The sequence below is a fragment of the Pimephales promelas genome, chromosome 18 (assembly GCF_988280905.1).
Source record: "Pimephales promelas chromosome 18, fPimPro1.hap1.1, whole genome shotgun sequence".
In the NCBI taxonomy this organism is placed as follows: Eukaryota; Metazoa; Chordata; class Actinopteri; order Cypriniformes; family Leuciscidae; genus Pimephales; species Pimephales promelas.
Window position 1 is genome coordinate 8,383,754 of NC_142786.1, and position 21,894 is coordinate 8,405,647.

Consider the following 21,894-nt stretch of genomic DNA (forward strand, 5'->3'; position numbering starts at 1 on the left):
GAACCAACAGTCTGGTAATCTTTCACTGTATTAATGGTTGATTGTAGATCTTGAATATGAATTCTTTAAAATTCATCCAAGTCTTGCTATTGCAGTCATCATCAGTTTTTTTTAATTATAAAAAATTAAATATACAAAATGCAGCAATAGTAAACTGCTTTAAAATTGATTGACCAATAACGATAAAGTGAATAAATATTTATCAAAAGAACCAAATTTAACAACTGTTTTAAAGAACAAGTGGTGCAGATGGTTCTTTTCCCACCTTAATCATACCCTTTATCAGATAAACGTTTTGACAATCATTATGACATACTGTATAAGCTATATCCAGAGATGCAAATAAAATAAAAACAGAGTGAATTTGTTTATGGTTCATTTGTTAAAACCATTAAAGATGACATGAGAAGACATGTGCACATAAGCTCTTATATTTATCTTGGACTAAAAACAAAAATGTTGCAAAAGACCTGAATACCATTTTTTTTAAACCAAATGAAAAGAAATGCAAGATTGCGTTTATTGAGCTAACATAAATTTGCTCCATCTAAAACAACACTTTTTTTTTTTTGACAAACAACCTGCTTTTTTCTCCCCCTCAAATTAAGTTTGCATAAAAGCGGCAGCTACATGTAAATTTCTATCCTGGCACATTCTGTCACGTTTACACATCAGTTCCCACTGAATCCATTAGCACAGTTATGGCATCTTCTGCTATGTCATCCAGAGCTTTCTTCAGCATTCTTGAGACAGTCAGATAAGACAATCCTCCTGCCACCACAGTTCCAAGAATGGGTATGAGGCTTGCAGCATACTCAACTGCATTTTCAGCCACAACCAGTGATGCAGCACCCAATAAAGATAATATTGAAGTTGGGTTTATCCCAAAACGCAGAGGTGACTTCATCCGACTCTTTACTTCCTCAATGGTCTTCCCAGATTTCTCACAGAGCTTCTGTAGGGATGGATCATCCAGACCAAATGTACTGTAGTACGTTTCAATCTCTGTTTTGACAATATATAAATCCACAGCAACTGAAAGACCGGGAACAGGAACAGTTGCAACAAAAGCAGACAGCAAGGCTACTTTTCCTATATTTGCCTCTAAAATTTTCTTCTTTTTCTCATTAATCTCCAGTGTAATATTCGGCAAAGCCAACATCAGCACACGTCTCTTATGCTGCGGGAGCTCTTTCTCCATCCTCTCCTGCAACTGATTTAAATCATACTTGCCGAGCTCCCATCCAGAGATCAGGAACACGACAGGATCCTCTATACCGATTTTTTGCAGACCTAGAAACAGGAAAGGGCATCAGGAAATAAGAGATTTATTAAATCTAAAACAAATAGGCCATATTTTCTTTTATATTTTTCAATATAATCTTTAATAATACTGTTGTTTTTACATTAGTAAACTACATTTTTTTCAATGTAACAATTTTAAACATCTTAAACTTTTTGTTGTTTCAAATCATTGTCATAAAATAAAATAACTGACCATTTTCACAATCTTTTCGGATGGTCTCCAGCGTCTTTTTCTGGTCGAAGTTCTTCTTCCTCTTCTCAGCATCAATGCATTGGTCCATCTTGGAACGAACAAAATAAAACTTTTTCCCCATTCTCGTGATCTCTTTGGCCAGCTGAGTGTGGCATTCTCTGAACCGATCCGAAGCAATGATGATGAAAAAATCATAGCGTTCAAACTGAACCAGTTTAAGATACTCGTCGGCTTTGAAGTTTGGTGTTCCAATGCCAGGAAGATCCCACACCTTCACATTTTTGTATTTGGGGTGAAGGTAATATTTAGACTCCATAGTGGTTTCCACTGGGCTAGTTTTAGCAGAGCCTTCATCTTCATCTCCTAAACCCCTGAATGCATTGACAAACGTGGACTTTCCAGAACCTGACTCTCCCGTCACACCGATGTTAAGTTCTACAAGATCTTGCTGTTTGAGGTATTCTTTGATTGTGTTTATTGCTGATGGGAGATCCTGAGTAGATATGGAATCTTTAATATCCTCCAGGTCCTGCTGAGTTATTATACAATAATCTTCAAATGTAGCCATCTAAAAAAGTACAGTCAATTTCAACAGTGTTATAAAAAGAAACTGCCGAAAAGATTTTACATCAAATAACAGTTTAAAATTTCAGAAGTCCCTTTCTGTATGTTGGCCCATTTTTTTTTAACAGTTATTCCACAATTTAATGAGGAAGAACCTAAGCTTTTCCCCCAAAAGCGAATCCAAGGAAACTCCTATGTTGTGGGATGATGGAACTATGAAAATATGCATCCTTAAGATCTATCGTTACAAACCCTCAGATCTGATTTGTTTAACGAACATTGGCATAGTTAACATTTTAAACCTAAACCTCTTCAAAGATTTGTTCAATACCGTAAGAACTTTAATGGAACGCATGCATTCCACCATCCTTCTTTGGAACTATGAAGTAACGGTTGCATGACCCGGCCGGATTCCCTATCTTGGGGAGAGACTGGACTTCATGTTCCATCACCTGTTCCTGGTCAGGAGATACCAGTGTGTGAGTAATACCACTAGGTGGTCTATTCTGGAACTGGATTCTATATCCTTTCTCAACTCTATCCAGGACCCGTCCATACACTATCTAGTGGGACAGGCCAGGGGCTGATGCGAAATAGGTTTCCATTTATGAGAATCAGCCCATGAAACAAAACCCTGTTGAAATCCCGTGCACCTCTCATAAACCTGCATACAAGTGGGTGTTGACCTATAGTGTTTCTGTCAATCCCCACATGACACGCAGAATCTGCGGCAAGATTAACATCTGAAAAGGCTCTGCCCTTATTCAAAAGTTCCTGCAGAAAACATAACACATCCGCATCAGAACAGAAAAAAGGAATGACATGTCTGTGTACGCACCATCGCTCCAACACAGTCCATTTCCGATCATGTGCAGAGCGCGTTGAAGCTACTCGTGCGTTCTGAATTGTTTCAATCACCCTCGGAGGCAAACCCTTCACACTGAAGTTTAACTTCTCACAGGCCAGGCCCAAAGAGTCACTTTGTCTGGGCTGGGTGAAAGTAGGTCCCTGAGCAATGGGAGAGGCTATAGGCTGGTCGCAAAGGAGTTGAATTATCTCCGTCAACCAAAATTTTCCTGGCCAGTTCGGGGCAATCATTATGACTGAGTGATCGTACTCTCTTACCCTTCTTAAAGGTGGAAAAATCAGACTCAGTGGAGGAAATGCGTACAGTTGTGTGTTTGGCCACACGTGCGCCAGAGCATCCCCTCCCATAGGTGCACCGTCTCTCGCCAGAGAGATGAATAGAGGACACTGAGTGTTTCGTGCAAGGAGGTCTGCCCCCACATTCATTATTCCCGGGACATGGGTTGCCCGTGAATGAAAACAACAAAGTAATGCAAAGTACTGGGAGTAAAAACCCTGATGGCTGTGTTCCTCTAACTCGGATAGCTCTTTTGCTCAATAAAGAGGTTATTTCTTCCTCTACAATACTATGAGCTGCACTTCCCTTCTGCTGATGACATTAACACACTCTTGTAAAGTGAAGGTTTTACAACAAATTGCAGACCATAACCCCGGTTTATTATTTTTACAAAATAATGTAAAATTGAGAGAAACAACATGATTGCTCTCAAGTAGGCTAAAGAAGAAAATTGACTTGCTCTGAGTGGTCATTGAAGCCTCTTTATCACTTTTTACAATGTTTAGCTATCTGTATGCATGCCCAATACACATGCATGCAAAGGACAGATTGTTTAAGTCTGGGGTAGTGTTAGGGTTAGACCACTAGGAGGCGCCTTCTGACCCATATCTGCGTCTCATATTGACGCTAAAGGGTGCCATGTGCGTTGGATGTAGACGAAATGTCAAAAGCGTCAGTATATGACGCCTTGGAATGAGAACGAGCTGAAATAGGCCTATCACACTCATTTACTGTAACACAAAACAGATTATTTCAAAGCAGCTTCTCAATAGTAAAAAAAAAAAAATCAAATTCTGCTGTAAAGCAGGTCAAAAGCCAAGTTCACACTAGGATTTTAAGCCAGATTTATGCCCGATTTGCAAATCAGGTCAGGGTGTTATCACTTGCAAATCGTGGGTGATTAGCAGACGATGAACGCTTGCCAATCTGTTAGTATGAAAGAGCCAAAAACGCAGCGAAAACGCTCGCATACGCCTAGCAGACGCGTCGCCGAGCCCAGAAAAATATCTAGCCTGCTAGAGCCGTCGCGCGACTCAACCTCAGTGATGTCATGAGTACAGCCAATCATAGCAACGCATGGGTTGAGGACACCAGGTAAATCTTACTTTTTCACTTTTTGCATTTTTTTCAGAGCAGATCGTCACGCAAACAGTGTGCAGTAGGCTACTAGTTTCTGTCTGACGTCCATATTCACGTTTTGTGTTCTCTGGTATTGGCGCACGTGCTGTTTCGCGTACATTTCTGGTTCGTTTTCTTGCTGGTTTTTCGTGACAAAATGTGGTTTGTAGACAAGATAGAATCGTTGGGTGACAGCTGTTGTTGTCAACTCGTTATTTATTTGATTATTTTCAGGATTTAGACCGTACCATAGTACTGAAACAGCTCTCATTGAGTCACAAATGATTTGCTCTTATCATCCGATCGTGGTTGTATCTAGTGCGTTGTCAGCTCGTGTAGTGAGTTACCTCCTGTTGTGGATCAATCACGTTGTGTTGTGTGGTGTGAACAGCTAAACAACTTGAACACTCCTGATTTCACTGAAAGCAAGTCATGTAGTGTGAACCACACAGTTCAGCCCGACGTTTTAAAATCATGTAGTGTGAACAACAAGGCTTAACAAGCAGTAACGTTAGCTATTCAGCTCAAATCAGTTCAGAATTAATTCAGTTCATTTCAATAACTGTAAGGTTCATTACATTCCCTATACACAGTCGGTTTGTGCACATGAATGTACGTGACAAACTCCATGTAAACTTGCTGCACACTGAACAAGCAAATCATTTTATATTTTTCACATCCATGTGTGGTTATTCATGTGGGGAATCATTTAAAGGACAACTCCGGCGCTAAATGAACCTTAAGTCTAATTACACATTGTTACCTAGTCAACCGTTATCTGAGATTTGTTTTCATGATTGCCGAATGTAAATAGTTTTATCTCTAAAAACAGTTTAACGCTAGTATAATGCTAGTATATAGGGCATAGAGTAATGACAAATAAAAATCGCTTGTTATTACCACTAAAAAGGCTCAAAATAGCCCCACACCAACACGACAGCATAACAAGGGTCCCTACATTCAAACCGAAGCATTGAGAACTTTGTCAGTGTCCATACAGTTTAATAAGCAGATATTTTATACACACAGTCAACTTCGCGAATACAGGAAGAAGCCATCTTGGAAAAATAGTCTCGACCAGTCGATCTACGAACGCCGATCCAAGTGCGCTGGTGAGATGTGAATAAGGTGATAAGGTGAGCGCAAACAGTAGGCTACGTGTACATATTGAAGGGAAGTAAACGGTTTGTGTTTCTTCTGGAAACAACGGACCATATGAGATTCTGCTCAGTTCAGCGCACTTGGATTGGCGCTCGTAGATCGACTGATAGGGACTATTTTTCAAAGATGGCTTCTTCCTGTATTCGCGAAGTTGACTGTGTCTATAAAATATCTTCTTATTAAACTGTATGGACACTGACAAATGCTTCGGTTTGAATGTAGAGACCCTTGTTATGCTGTCGTGTTGGTGTGGGGCTATTTTGAGCCTTGTTAGTGGTAATAACAAGCGATTTTTATTTGTCACTACTCTATGCCCTATACTAGCATTATACTAGCGTTATAGGCTAAACTGTTTTTAGAGATAAAACTATTTACATTCGGCAATCATGAAAACAAATCTCAGATAACGGTTGACTAGGTAGCAATGTGTAATTAGACCAAAGGTTCATTTCGCGCCGGAGTTGTCCTTTAATGTTTTGTGTGTAGAGCATAGCCTACTTCACAAACTTTTTAGAAGAGTCAAAATAGTTTAGTTCTTTTGTTTGTTTTTTGTGTAGTTTTGACAAATGGAGCCATAGGTTCCATTCAATCTATAAACATAGATTTTATGTTTAATCATTTTTGAAAAACCGTATGTTTGAAAACTGAACTGTAAAGTATTACACAGACCCCTTTTATCTTTTCAATCTTACCTTTGTTTCAGAGCCTGAGAGACAGGAAGTTAGACTAAGAATAGAGGAGCTGTTGTTTCCTTCACCAATGTGAAATTCGCTGTTAAAGAAAAGTTTGAAATATCCAATCACTGCAAATTAATACATGAAGTAGTCTACTCTTATAATAAAAAGCCTTATTGATTTAACAGGCATTTTCGATGTAACATTTGATAGCTAAAAAAAAGCTTCTAAAATAAGTTGACATAAGCATTGAAGGAGACTGTAATAAATTTATACAAGATACATTTTTTCAAGTTCTATAAACAATTTTCTTACCAAAATCTTCTGTACAATCCACACAGCAAGAAAACAATGACAGCAGATCTGAAATGATGCCTGTTATTGTGCAGACCTTTTATAGGCTGCTGGTTATAAAACAGAGCGACATCCTCCCAAAAATACTTTCACTTTCACTGCCACATCACCATAGGAAATAAATATTTATCCATGTGTTGAAATATGCACTTTAACACAGAGGGGTGTTCATAGACCCATTTAAGCAGTCTAAATAGTGAGATAAGCAGTGTTCTGAACACGTTCATTGAATGACAGTTTGACAAAGCATCGAGGAGGCCTCGTATTTGGTCATTTAAACGAGTTTTAACATAAGGAAATGGGATGGGAAAAATCTTAAATTTCTATGCAAACTTTGCCCGTCAATAAAATAATTGCTGTCTATGGTTGTGGCAATTATAATATAAACATATGGAAAAAAAGCCTAGTTCATTTTTTGGAACTTGTGAACTTAGGTCAAAATGGAGAAGTAAAAACTTGTGGAGACATAGAACATTCATCAAATCTCTTTAGCCCTTAAATGACATTTTTTCCAAAATATTTTTAATCCGAGTTAAAGCACCACTTCGAAGGGCAAAGAAAGTGTACTATAGGAAAGTGGTTGAAATGCTAAAAGTTAGTTTTGTAATCTTTTTTGATTTAATTTAACCATATTTTTTTAACTTCCCTTTTTTCCTTTTCCTTTTTCTGTTTTCACTGAGCATGTTCATATTTTCAAGCATGTTTATTCAGAGCTGCACTGACCTTCTTGTTTGTTTCCTGAAACAATGAATTAATTGTGATGTAAGTATTTACAAATACACGAGATCATAGCATGAACAATAAGAAAAAACTAAGAAAAATTACTCCTTGATAAATAATTATAAATAAATAACTTTATTTAAAGTTATTATTAGGCTGATTGGAGTTTGACAGAGTATTCGAACCTGTTATGTAACATTTAAAGCAGTACAATGCGAATAAAGAGTGTAAGGACTTTTGTCAAACGCAGGCACTGCCTCAAAATAACCCAAGTGTGATTGTACACACCCAGGTTTGAAGGTACACACCCAATAGTTTAAAAAGCCGATGTTGCAAATGTTGACACTTCAGCTTTATCTGGCCCATTGTACTTTTACCCTATTTCAAAATTTTGGGATGTAATTGATCTTCTTAAGTTATTCCATTTAAGTTTGAACCCAGATGCAGATTTGTATTCAACACATTATGTGCAGTGGTAACAACAAAGACAGAAAACTGGATGTCTGAATCTGCATGAATGATCTCTGTATCTTTCACCACACCATAAAAAATGACTGTGATTTTAACGGTAAAAATACTACAGTGAAAAACTGTTAATTGGTTAACAGAACGTTTCCTTGCAATATACGGTAAATAACTGTGATAGATCTAATGGTATATTTCATGTACTTTTACTAAAATAAAATACCATTAAATTTACAGTTTTTAAAGTGAAAATGAACTCATTGTATAATTTACAGTGAAAACCCGTAAATTGACATCCCCACAATTCCCTGTGTGACACTTCACATTTCATGTATTTTTGTTGAAATAACTTTCTTCATTTGCTTTGTCTTTTTCTTATCATATATATATTGCCTTTTTAAAATTTCATGTGTGTTACCATGATGGTGTTTAATGTTTGTGTGAATGACACTGCAGCTTCTATATTAAAGGAGAACTCCGGCGAACAATGAACCTTTGGTCTAATAAAACATCGGGACCTAGTCAATCGTTTTCTGAGTTTTGTTTTCATGATAATCGAATGTTAAGAGTTTTATCTCTAAAAACTGTTTAGCGTATAATGCTAGTAATGGGGGCATTGACTAAGTAAAAAAAAAATGCTAGTTTATACCACTAACAAGGCTCAAAATAGCCCCACACTAACACAGTAACATAATGAGGTTCCGTACATGCAAAACGAAGCATTGAGAACTTTGTAAGTGTACAGACCGTTTAATAAGAAGATACTTTATGAAGACAGTTCACTTCGCGTATACAGACAGGAGCCATCTTAGGAAATAGTCTCGATAACACTGTACAGAGATAAAACTCTTTATATTCAATTATCATGAAAACAAATCTCAGAGAACGATTGACTAGGTACCGATGTTTTATTAGACCAAAGGTTCATTGTTCGCAGGAGTTCTCCTTTAAGTGTTTAGTGGAAAAACTGCATTTTGAGCTTCCATATATCATGTGACTCTCCACTTCTGTGATTGTTGGTTGTCAGTGTATAACAACGGTATAAAACAGATATTGATACTTCATTTGGTTGATAATTTAATATTATATCAGATAATTAAATATGGTTTATTTCTGTAATTTATGTTAAGTCTGTAAAACCTTGTTACCGTAAAGTCTTGCTCCCGTATTTTATACGGTAAAGTTCTGGCAACCACAGCTGCCAGTATTTTACCGTAAATTGAACACGTTTTTTCTTTTTTACAGTGCAGGTTTGGACGAGTCCGTTGATAAGCCAAGCCACAACCAGCAACTTATCACAAAGTTATAAATGTTTTTGATGTAATGTAGTCACGAGTAGTAGTGGCAGGTGAGGTTGTGATGCTCTTATTATGGAGAGTAAATTAGAAAGAAGAGCAATCTATCAAGTAGGAAAGACACAAAATGATATATTTGGAAACAAAAGTTATTTCTCCAAAGGTAAACAATAACAAATCTTATACATTGCACATGTCTGTATTTTACCTCAAAGGTAAGTTGCTTTGGGTAAAAGTAACTGTAAATGTGAAATCTATATCATAAATGTCTATTAGATTTTGCATTAAATGTCATAAATGTTTTTGTCTATAAATACCCCAATAGCAATAAGTTCTAAATGCTGTTGAACGTTCTTGTCACTTACACTTCAGTCTCCAGTGAAGCCATCAGAACGTTCCTAGCATCATCAGCGATGTCATTCAGAGCTCTCTTCAGCATTCTTGAGACAGTCAGATAAGACAATCCTCCTGCCACCAAACTGCCAATAATAGGAAGAAAGCTCACAAGTAACTCAACAGCATCTTCTGATATAAGAAGAGACGCAGCACCCAGCAAGGTTAATATTGAACTTGTGTTTATTCCTTGATGCAGAGGAGACTTCATCAGACTCTTCAATTCCTCTAAGGTTTTCCCAAATCTTTCACAAAGCTTCTGAAGGGATGGATCATCCAGACCAAACACATTGTAGTACTTTCTCAGCTCGTCTGCTATGATGGCTATATCTGCAGTGACCGAAAGTCCAGGAAGAGGAATGACAGCTATAAAAGCAGACAGGAAAGCAACTTTACCAATGTTTTCCTCCAGCGCTTTCTTCTTTTTCTCATTAATCTCCAGTGTAATATTCGGCAAAGCCAACATTAGCACACGTCTCTTATGCTGCGGGAGCTCTTTCTCCATCCTCTCCTGCAACTGATTTAAATCATACTTGCCGAGCTCCCAACCAGAGATCAGGAACACGACAGGATCCTCTATACCGATCTTTCTTAGACCTACACGGAAACAGGAAAGGGCATCATGAAATATTTTGAAAATTAAGGATTATTGTATATTTTATAATCATAAATGAATAAATAATATAGGGTAATAAATTATTATTAGTGTAATTAAAAATATTATTGCTCAAAACTTTGTAATGTGAACTGAATAAACTAACCATTTTCACAATCTTTTCGGATGGTATCCAGCGTCTTTTTCTGGTCAAAGTTCTTCTTCCTTTTCTCAGCAGTAATGCAAGAGTCAATCTTGGAACGAACAAAATAAAACGTTTTCCCCATTCTCATGATCTCTTTGGCCAGCTGAGAGTGGCATTCTCTGAACCGATCCGATGCAATGATGATGAAAAAATCATAGCGTTCAAACTGAACCAGTTCAAGATACTCGTCGGCTTTGAAGTTCGGTGTTCCAATGCCAGGAAGATCCCACACCTTCACATTTTTGTATTTAGGGTGAAGGTAATCTTTAGACTCCATAGTGGTTTCTACTGGGCCAGTTTCAGCAGAGCCTTCATCTTCATCTCCTAAACCCCTGAATGCATTGACAAACGTGGACTTTCCAGAACCTGACTCTCCCGTCACACCGATGTTAAGTTCTACAAGATCTTGCTGTTTGAGGTATTCTTTGATTGTGTTTATTGCTGATGGGAGATCCTGAGTAGATATGGAATCTTTAATATCCTCCAGGTCCTCTGGAGTTATTATACAGTAATCTTCAAATGTCGCCATCTAAAAAAGATTGGTCAACAGTGTTGAACAGTGTAAAAACAACAGCTTATGCATGATATTTAAATGTCTGAAGTCCTTTATTTTTATTATCATAGTTTGTCCTATAAAGAAAACCAAGACTTGTATCAGTTCCTCAATATCATATTATGTTTCAAAGCACAAAAGATGCAAGAGGAAGTGCTGTTGTTTCCTTTGCCAATGTGAAATTCACTGTTGAATGTGAATTCATTGCGAATAATATAAGGCCTACCTACCATCTGTTGTATTTGATAGCTAAAATACATTTCTAACACATGTATTCCACATGACAGTATTGCTATAGGCTACTTTTGAAAAATGTTTTTTATTTTGCTGCCTCACATGTATAATGAATGATAGCTCAGATAGATTAGAAATTCTGACTTTCATTTACATGAGTGATTGCTGTCAAGACATCTGGATGATCAGTGAAACAGAGTTCATCACAATGGCGACCGAAGAGACCTTACCAAAATTCCCTGTGCAATTCACACAGCAAGAACTGGCAACGACTTATACTTTTGTTTGCGCAAAACAACTTCTCCGCTATAGGCTACTTTCACTTTCGCAGCAGCTGAAAAATACAGAAACTTGTAAATACTTGTCAGATACAGTATAATTAGTCTAGGCAGGCTATATGTGGCCAAAATATATTCAATTAGTTCATCTCCGCGCATAAACACTACGAAAGACGGAACGCGACCACAGTCTATGAACGCGACACAATATGTCACAAATCATAGCCAATCAGAAGTGTGTGCAATTCTCTCTCGCAACACGTTGCATGGATTGAAGTGCGTAAAACTAAAAACAAAACTAGCACATTCACCATTTCTTGCTTCTCCATATAATATTATGGACGGTAGTACTATTACTTGTGGAACTTTAGGGATTTATCATTATAATATCAATGTTTCTCAACACTTTCATTAATACTTTTAGACGAATATACCAAAACGTTCCACCAGAGGTCTCTGTCGCGTTAAGGTTTTACATGATAAACGGTCTCACACATTTAAGATGTACCCCCCCCCCCCCCCCCCTTAAGTGTTTGCGCGCGCATCATAGGCTCAGGTGGTATTCTATGCATTTACAGCAAAGATGACACATTGACCTTTACTGAAAAGCTTCTATTAAATGGAGAGTCTGTTAATAAATTAGTGTGAGGGAGGAGAAATGGGGTCATAGCCTGTGACTACCTTGCTGAAAGATAATTGTGGAACAGATGTGACCGTTTTATTGCAAGATAAAGATATCATTGTGAGATCTGGATCTTTTCATACAACATATAGGCCTATTTGCTGCTTGCTTTTCTATGCAATGCCCTCAGAAGATAACTTCGAAGCTTAAAGGACAAGTTCGGTTTTTTACACTTTAAGATAGTTTCTGATGAAATGTAACAGTTAAGATTGAAATTTGGTTTTATTGTAGTTTTGTCCAACTCCATTGACTTGATGTGGACAAAAACTACAATAAAACCTGCTAGAAAGCATATTTTCCTACGATTTTTGTGTAAGCAGTAAACACCCCCAGACCACTCGGTGAGTTTCACGTCTTTGTAAACTAAAGAAGGATTTTATGAAGGATTGTTCCAGCGCACCTATGCAACCATTGCAGCAGCATGTGTCAAAATTTCAATCTTAAAGTATGGTTTATCACTACAATAAACTAGCTATATGCTTAACTTGTATAAAAATGATTGCAAGTTAACATAAACCCCCAACAACTAGCCTATGTTGCTGTTCACATAAAAATGTAACACTGTGACAACCTGTTCATTTTGCTTATAACATCTACATAGATTAGATAAATATGTTTGATTCATGAATACAAACAAACACATCTTTATTTCTGTCTTTTTACGTCACAGGGAGATGTTTTTCTTATTGGTTACTGTATTCCAACCATCTGTCCTTGCTGTTGATGGTGTGATGCTCTTCAAATCATGGAAACAACAAGAAGAGAAACAAGGAAATTATAATGTAGCTTCATAAGCATTGTCCTTATCTGACGTTTCTGTTTACTGAACCTCTGTCCACCCACTATTTTCCCCACAGTTGAGATTTGTATGTTTGTGTGGCCGAATCAACGGGCACACAATGTGACGAGTGTTATTTTTTATTTTGAAAACTACAGTGTTTGTCTAGGGAGTTGAGGTTAGATATCTCACTAAAACAACTTTGAAAGTCTATATCACTCTCTCTCTCTCTCACACACACACACACACACACATGCACGGACGCAAACTCACACATTTGTACACTGTGTTCCAATACACGTCTCTTTAGAATGTTCCTGTTCTGCCTCAGCACTATTTACCAACTCCCCACGCTGTGTGACACACGTAACATGAAATATTATACATCTCAGAAAGATCAGTTTCATATGCTGCAGCTGCTGCAATGTACACACCAATACAAATACACAATGTATTTGCAGGTGGATACTAAAATATAATACTAACACATGTTGGGTTTCCATGTTTTATGGAAATATAGTAGCGTATTTACAGTGCACAATGATATATAAATAGTAAACTATAAGAATGAGAGACAGGGGCACATTTTTGTTGGGGGATGGGGGGTCTGAAAGCCTACAACTGACTAATAGTATTTCAGTATTGTTAAAAAGAGTTGTTTATCTGATCATCTGACCAACCTTTCAGTTTTCTCAAGAAAGTGAGCAAGAGAATGTTTGGAAATTGTATTTATTGTAATTTAAATAAGGGAAAAAATGTCTGGATTTAACCATAGAGAGGCGCTATTGCAGTCCATACTCAAAGGTCTGTTGTAAGAATCCCAGCTATTGTCTTAATTAACAAATAAGTTTGAAGCATTCTTAAAAAATTTTTTTGAAAGTCAGACACGTCTTCCATAAGTGCTCATTGAATGATGTGGCATGCTGGTCAGTACACCAGGCCAAAGGATCAGCAAGAGCTGCTGGAGAACAAGGAAATAACAGGCGATAGACTTCTATCCTGTTCTTATGTGAATGACGTGAGAGAGTTCATGCAAAGGCACACTCATTTACTTGCCCGATAACCTCTGAGTGAGCTGCGAGGAAAAGACGGGAAATCCTCCATGTGAACTTACCAGCTGAAGAGTTTCTGGAAAAGGAGTATGACGTCTGTTTGTCACAGATATAACCAAATCAGACTTCTAGGTAACACAATCTATAAACAAAGTTTCAGACAAATTAGACCTTTACTCAATCAATGGGCACAATTTGAGATTTGCCCTCAGTTAAAATACTGTCATAAGTCTAATAGTTATTTTTTGGTGGATTTTTTTTGATTTACTGTTTTTCAATGTAATAAATAGCATTATTGTATATTGCTTGCAGAAAAGTCCTGTCCTGTTTGGACCTGTCATAATTGTATAGTTTAATGAATGATTTAAAAAATATTAATAATAATAATCATTCCATGGGATGCTGGAGCCTGCCTTGGCAGAGAATCTCTGGCATAGAACAAATAAATAATAATAAACTACAATAATAATATTTTTCATAATGATCATTAATATTACCACACACGAATTATGCACAATTTCTAAATAAAAATAAATATTCATCATGACATTTAGCATAACAAGGCAAAAAAAAAAAAAAACCTTAAATACAGTATATTTGATATTATTTCCATAAGCAATATAAAAAATATACTGTGGAGGAGTATCTCAATGATCTAAACAATTTTTTTAAATAATATATTAAATATTCTTAACTAGTAGCTACAGTTCATGAGAAGTTATTTTTGTCCTATGATAAATATGATTACTTGGCTTGGACTAAATGTCTAAAATAACAGCGCGAATTCCAACAAAACCTGTCATAAATCCTCACTGAAAAACTTGATGGATAATATGTCACCAGCAAAAAAATTAGCCTTGGAGACCGTAATACATTCCAGAGCTGATTATTAAACAAGTATTTTTAATGGCATCTTTTTCAGCCGTGTTGTGAAATGACTTGCAGGTGCAAGAGAACGTGTGTTGAGTTTTACAGTCCTGTCAGAAAAACAGTGATGGTGTTCTTGTGTTTCTCAGTACTCTATTCTTAAAAGCCCGGTTTAGCCAGATGGCAGGCGGGGTGTTGCAGTGTCTCCCTTGCGTGAGCCAAGTCAAACACTGGCCTCGGCCGTATAGCTCTCCATTTCTCTGACAGTGTGGGTTTGAAGCCTCCTGAGTTTTCCTCTGCCAGACACCAACAGGAATGAGAAGAATTCCAAGTTATTAGAGAGAGAAAGATCATGTTCTGTGGATTAGCAGAACGGCTAAAAATACTTTGATCTCCTAACAGACTCCACGAAGTCTTGTGTCTTGGAGGAAACACAGTATGCTGCACATTTTTAAGCCCATAAACTTTAGTGGAGGTGGAAGAATTTTGGAGAGCGATCAGTCTGGTGCTGGGTGGCCATAAGCAGATAGAAATCTCTTTGTGAGTCAGCACACACACTGATATGGGAATTTATGATGCAGCACAGTCAGCATTACTCACTAACTTGCGTCCAAGTCCTCCTGACTTCACATGTCTAATTAAAACTTGAACAAAGAGATTATATTAGGCCCTTAAAGATTATTTTCTTGATTAAAGGCGGTGGTGCGTGTTTGCATACCTTTTGACTGTAGGCACCCCCGAATCTTTACAGCTAATCACCTTTATGCTTGAGTTTGGTGGATAATCAAATGGTGCATGCAAATCACTTTGGTCGGAGCAAGATGGTGATGTACCTTTTTCTACAAAAAATACAGCATGATTTTTTGAACTATACTTCTAGAAAATGATGGATTAAGAATGTTTCTGTTTAATTTATGAGACGCTGTAAACTGAATTGTTGTATAATTGTGCAATACTATTATATTGTGTTCATGCAACATAGCTAGTTTTATTGTGGATAAAAATGAATAATTTTTATTCATTTTAATAAATTTACCACGAATACACATGCATCATTCATCGCAAGTCACAACCATAATATTTTCTCACTGACATGCCTTCAATTTGTAAAATCCGGTCTAAAAGAAATGTCGGAAAGATTGTATTTTTGAGTTGAATCCACAGGAACACCAACCGCATAATTTAAAATAGCCTACGCAAATTTAATATAATTGCAAGTGGAAGTTTCTGAGTTGGGGGCGTGTCAGTGAGAAAATAAGGCGAATGCAACAGATGCAGTGTGTATTGATGGTAAATTAGTTTTTTTTTCATTTATAAGTCACTTATTTAAAATACGATAGTATTCATGATAACCATAAATAACGATTAAATACACTGATGTGCATTCCTCATAATTTTGAAAGAAATATTGAAGTAGAGAAAAAAATCTTGCTTTTTTTTTGGCGTTTTTTAGAATTGGTACATTGCCATCTTGCGCCAACCAAAGTGTGTCAATTATGACTTCCCAACTCATAAATATGAACTTCCCAGGAGGACTTGAACACATCAAAATAAGAGTTTCCCCAAGCACTTATACTCATCATAAATATAATCTTTCCTTCATGATCTAAACACAACTAAAGTATTGATAACACATTGAAATGACTGTTTGAAAAGCTTTAACTGAGATGTCATTAAAGGGATAGTTCACTTTGAAATTAATTTTTGATATGTTTTAGCTTACCTCAAGGGCATCCAAGATGTGTCTTTGTTTCCACAGTATTTTCAATTTTGACATTTTTCAGTCAAACCGTTGTTGTCTGTCAGTCATAAAATGCAGGTATAGGGGGTCCATGTCAAAGAGCATGCACAGAGAAGTCAAAATTAAACATGATTTCTAAACATAGATATATCTAAACATAGATATATCGAAATCGTCTTCCATTGCGATTTTCGGTATATCTAAATATGTTTAGATCTTCACAGTGAAAGGTAAAACTTCTGAAATCTCTGTGTAAACAATGAGTGACGTACACGTGCAGGCGATCACTTCCGGTGCATGGGTAGAACGAAGCGCCCGTGCCTTCAGATCAGTTGGACATGGCATCATGTTTCATTTTGACTTCCCTGTTCATGTTCTTTGATGTGGACCCCTTATACATGATTGATAGACAAAAACGGTTTGACCGAAAAATGTCAAAATTTAAAATACTGTGGAAACAAAGACACCAACATCTTGGATGCCCTTGAGGTAAGCTAAAACATATCAAAAATTAATTTCAAAGTGAACTATCCCTTTAAATCAATAGAAACACACTTCACCAGCACACCAATATTTGGCTGAAGGCTAGCCTTAATAACAGCAACACATAACTGTGTTTCATTCCATAAAATGTGCATGGAGCATACCTCAACGTTTTGTAGATGCCGACACATATCCCTGCTGTGGGTCACCGATCACCCCAAATAACTTGAATAGCTCTGGTAACGCACTGCCCTTTGAGGCTTACCCGTCAACGTACTTGAGAAAGAAGTAGAATTAGAAATGTTTTCCTGTCAGGCCTTTAAGCATGGCTAATGTGTCATTTGTGTTTACAGGGGAGGTTAAGACTGTGGCTCTCCTCTGTGGTAACACTGAAATTTACTCACTTAAGATTTTCTCTGATTCCCGTGGAAGGGAAAAAGAGAAACAGGGTCCACAAATCATCTATCCTCCATTTGTCAAAGTAACCAGTGGAATTTTTACGTAACATGGCTTCCCAAAGTAGGAGTGTTTATGTGGTTAAGCTATTTTCATTGGAGATTTTCAGTGGGAAATTTCAATTCAGAGAACCTTCAATGATTTTTTTTTTTTTAATGTTAGGGTTGAGTGAAACCACATTTTATTTTCAACCCAATACCAAGGCCAATTGTTTATTTTATTGATACCTCTATTCAATCCCCCCCCCCCCCCTGTAATATCCAAAGATAAAATGGATAAAGAGCGCATTGAAGATAGTTAACTCCACTTTAGCAACATAAATTCATCAACTAACCATTCAGAGACGTCCTGTTGCATTCCACATGTTGTCACTTCTTCTTGAGTCTCTCCATCTTTGACTGACACCATTAACATTTAAGGGAGAACAGTTTCTGTCATTTTAGTGTGTCTGCGTGAGGAAATCGCAGCTGCTGAGCTCTTGAAACCCCGCCCTCTGCAGCAACTCATTTGCATTTAAAGGGCCAGGTACAAAATGTTGTGTTTTTTGCAAACCCTCAAAAAGTGACAACTTTAACATGCTATATAAAAATATCTGTGGCGTATTTTGTGATAAAAATTCACACACACACTCTAGGGACATCAGAGATTTATTTTACATCTTGTGAAAATGGCATTTTACCACCCCTTTATATGGAACAGTGTATTTAACCTTTAGACCAAGGGTTTTCAATGTTACCTTTCAATGTGTGGGATATATATTTCATGTGTGGAAATCGGGAAAAAATGGGGAAACAAAAAGATCTGAGTGACTCTGTTAAAGACCAACTAATGACGGCTAGATGACTAGGTCAGAACATCTTCAAAATGTTAAGTCTTGTGGGGTGTTCCCAGTATGCAGTGGTTAGTACCAAACAAAAGTGGCTCAAAGAGGGACAACCAAACAGGCATCAGGGTCTTGGGTGCCCAAGACTCATGGATACACATGGGGAGCGAATGCTATACTGTCCAATCACACAGAAGAGCTACCGTAGCTCAAAGTAATGCTGCCACGTAGAAAAGTGTGAGAACCCTCAGTGCTTGTATGGGGCTGCAATGCAGAGCTAAGAGTCAGATCTGGACGATGAAGCAGTGAAAGAATGTTACCTGGTTTAATAAATCACCTTTTCGGTTTTTAGATCAGGTGTGCGTCATTTATTAGTCAGGCCAGCAGAGTTTTGGGAATTATGGTTTGGGAAATCTTGGGTCCTAGCATTCATGTGGATATAACTGACACGTGCCACCTACCTAAAGATTGCTGCAGACCACATACACCCCTTCATGGCAACGATGTTCCCTGATAACAGTGGCCACTTTCAGCAGGAAAATATACCCTGCTAAAATTGATTAGAATGGTTATGAAAATTTGAGCTTTAACGAGTTTTGCTCCACTAAATTTCCAAGATCTCATTGCAATTGAGCCTCACCAACAAATTCAGTCCATGGAGGCCACACCTCACAACTTGCAGAACTTAAAGGATCTACTGCTAATGTCTTGGTGCAAAATACCACAGGACGCCTTTAGAGGTCTTGTGGAATCCATGCCTTGATGCATCAGAGCGGTTTTGGCACAATGGCATCATATTAGGCAGGTGGTTTTAATGTTGTGGCCGATCAGTTTATACTTCAGGGGTTTATGGCCCCTATAGTGAGAATATACTGTAGAGCATATGCTTGAGGAAAAAAAATACATTTTTATTCAGAGGCCATGTGCAATTGGTTATTTATATGTTCAAAAAGTAATATGAAATTCTGATATCTTGTAATGTAATCAGTGAGATTTATAGTATAACAGACTATTTACATTAATTCAGCTACATAAAAATGTATGTAAAGAAAATATTAGCTGTCACTCTGTATCTCCTATTAAGAAGATATTTAAAGCTGCACAGCTGCACGTCCATGACACGAATCACCTGTTCCTAAGAAATATATATATATATATATATATATATATATATATATATATATATATATATATATATATATATATATGTGTTCTCTTTACTCTCTTTACTAATATATTACACATACAGTACCATATCTGATCACATATACATCTATATTAAGAAGTGTATCACTGAATATAAAATTACATACATTATGATATTTTAGTAAATATATTGTCATATATTAATTAATATATGAAAAGCGTTCAATGTTCGCCATGTTGTGCGTTCAATGAGTGTTATTTGAGTAACTGTTGCCTTTCTATCAACTGGAAGTGGAACCAGTCTGGCCATTCTCCTCTGACCTCTGGCATCAAGTCATTTTCGCCCACAGGACTGCCGCTCACTGGATATTTTCTCTTTTTCAGACCTTTCTCTGCAAACCCTGGAGATGATTGTGCGTAAAAATCCCAGTATTAGCAGATTCTGAAATGCTCGGAGCAGCCAGTCAACAACCATGCCACATTTCTTCACCATTATGATGCTTAGTTTGAACTTCAACAGATTGTATTGACCATGTCTATATGCCTAAATGCATTGAGTTGCTGCCACGTGACTGGATTAGATACCTGTGTAAACAAGTTGTAACAAATTTAATAAAGGGGCCAGTGAGTGTATATTTCAAGATTGAGCAACCCATCTTGACTCCCAAGATGTCAAAGACACCCAACTTGTCACTTAAGAAGATTGTAAGTCTGATGTCACTGCCTGATAACGGAGGCTTCAACAGGCAGATGAGATACATCTGAAATCCCAGTGTTGAGTATCAGTCCCATGGGAGCATCTTATAACCACTTCTCCAGGAATTCCAGAGGCGTGTCCCGCCAGGTTTGGCTGAAGGCCACATTTCATGAGATGGCTGTGTAATCCAAGCAAACCCTCCCATCCTGATCCTGTCAACACCCAGTGTCCAACGCTCCAGGAACTACTGTCCCAGTCTGCAGTGTGTGACGCATCAGCTTTTGGAAGCAATGCACACCTCAGATGGATTGCTGTGTAGTTGTCAGAGATAGATGGCAGATGCTTTAGATGTAACCTGATTATAAAGTGTAGATCTTGTGTGCTGTGATACATGGACAGAAGGCACTGGAATTTCAGTTAAAAGAGAGGAGAATATAGGACCATACACACTGCATGTGTTCTGTGTACAGTGTTGTGGTTCACCCACAAGATCATTGGCTGGGAAGAAAGTTGTCCTAAATAAATGTAAACAGAAATCAGATACAATTTAGTTGTATGTGAATCTGAATATTCTGGTCATGCTGTGTGCTTTTTTGTTTGTTAAAACTCATAAGAGTTTATAAGAGAATCAGACTGGATTGGTTATGCTGTAAATTTAGTAGTGGTAGTACGCTGCCACTATGTAAAAACAGTAGCACCTCAATGCAGAACATGAGATCCACGGGGAGGAGTCGGATCACGATCCAAGGGGTGGAGATGGGTAGGATTAGGGTTGGGTTTAGGGATTAGGGGTGGGTTTAGGGATCAGGGGGCGGAGTTGGTTAGGTTTAGGTGTATGTAAGGTGGGAGGAGTTGGATCTGGATCCGACTCCTCCCCATGGATTTCATGTTCCGCAGTGAGGACCATCTCTGTAAAAATGCCACAGTCTTTCAGAGTATTTAATTTTATGCTGCAGAATGCATGTGCAAAAAAACAAAACAAAAACAACAACAACAAAAAAAAAATACTAAAGCTGTCACTGAGGCTGTACCTTTTCAAAAGGTAAACTTTTAGGTGCTAATATGTACATTTTAAGTGTTAATATGTACATTCTAGGTGCTAATATGTACATTTTAAGTGTTAATATACATTTCGGGAGCTAATATGTCAATTTTAGGTCCTAATATGTACATTTTAGGTGCTAATATGTACATTTTAAGTGTTAATATGTACATTTCGGGAGTTAATATGTACATTTTAGGTCCTAATATGTACATTTTAGGTCATAATATGTACATTTTAGGTGCTAATATGTACACATTTCGGGAGCTAATATGTCCATTTTAGGTCATAATATGTACATTTTAGGTGCTAATATGTACATTTAGGTACTAATATACATTTTAGGTGCTAATATGTACATTTTAAGTGTTAATATGTACATTTAGGGAGCTAATATGTACATTTTAGGTCCTAATATGTACATTTTTGGTGCTAATATTTTAGGCACTATTATGTACATTTTAGGTGGTAATTTTAACATTTTAAGTGTTAATATGTACATTTTGGGAGCTAATATGTCAATTTTAGGTCATAATATGTACATTTTAGGTGCTAATATATGTACACTTTAGGTTCTAGTATGTACCACTAAGGTACCAATATGCAGCCTTTGGGTACAAAAGTGTATCTTTTGAAAAGGTACATACCCAGTGACAGCTTTTGTACCTTTTTTTTCTAGTACCCAGTAAAATACTATAAAACAGTACACAAAAAGAGTAGTATGTCTGAATATGCTGAATTTGGAGCCGCATAGTAGCATATACTCTTACAATTTCTGCCAAGATATGGTAAAAGTAAGAGTAGTACGCTTGTATGTGCTTCTGAATTCAGCAGCTGTATTCGAAAAACAGTAGACAAAAGTCCCTGGATAACCT

At 37.2% G+C, this 21,894-nt stretch overlaps 2 protein-coding genes and 1 long non-coding RNA gene across 3 annotated transcripts; all 3 read right to left on the bottom strand.

Moving 5' to 3' along the window:
- Positions 1-567: 567 nt before the first annotated feature.
- Positions 568-6,691, bottom strand: LOC120483497 (interferon-inducible GTPase 5). The gene is made up of 4 exons (XM_039678549.2): positions 6,476-6,691; positions 6,179-6,257; positions 1,499-2,066; positions 568-1,293 (listed from the first exon to the last, which is right to left on the bottom strand). The coding sequence occupies exons 3-4, from the start codon at positions 2,064-2,066 to the stop codon at positions 665-667; spliced, it is 1,197 nt and encodes a 398-aa protein (XP_039534483.2). The 5' UTR covers positions 6,179-6,257; positions 6,476-6,691; the 3' UTR covers positions 568-664.
- Positions 6,692-8,331: 1,640 nt separating this feature from the next.
- LOC120483498 (interferon-inducible GTPase 5) lies at positions 8,332-11,441 on the bottom strand. The gene is made up of 3 exons (XM_039678550.2): positions 11,205-11,441; positions 10,149-10,716; positions 8,332-9,984 (listed from the first exon to the last, which is right to left on the bottom strand). The coding sequence occupies exons 2-3, from the start codon at positions 10,714-10,716 to the stop codon at positions 9,356-9,358; spliced, it is 1,197 nt and encodes a 398-aa protein (XP_039534484.2). The 5' UTR covers positions 11,205-11,441; the 3' UTR covers positions 8,332-9,355.
- A 3,154-nt stretch (positions 11,442-14,595) lies between these two features.
- Positions 14,596-17,776, bottom strand: LOC148970900 (uncharacterized). Its single transcript, XR_016147216.1, has 3 exons — positions 17,646-17,776; positions 17,020-17,131; positions 14,596-14,927 (listed from the first exon to the last, which is right to left on the bottom strand). It is a non-coding gene; the product is annotated as an uncharacterized LOC148970900 (long non-coding RNA).
- Positions 17,777-21,894: the final 4,118 nt, after the last annotated feature.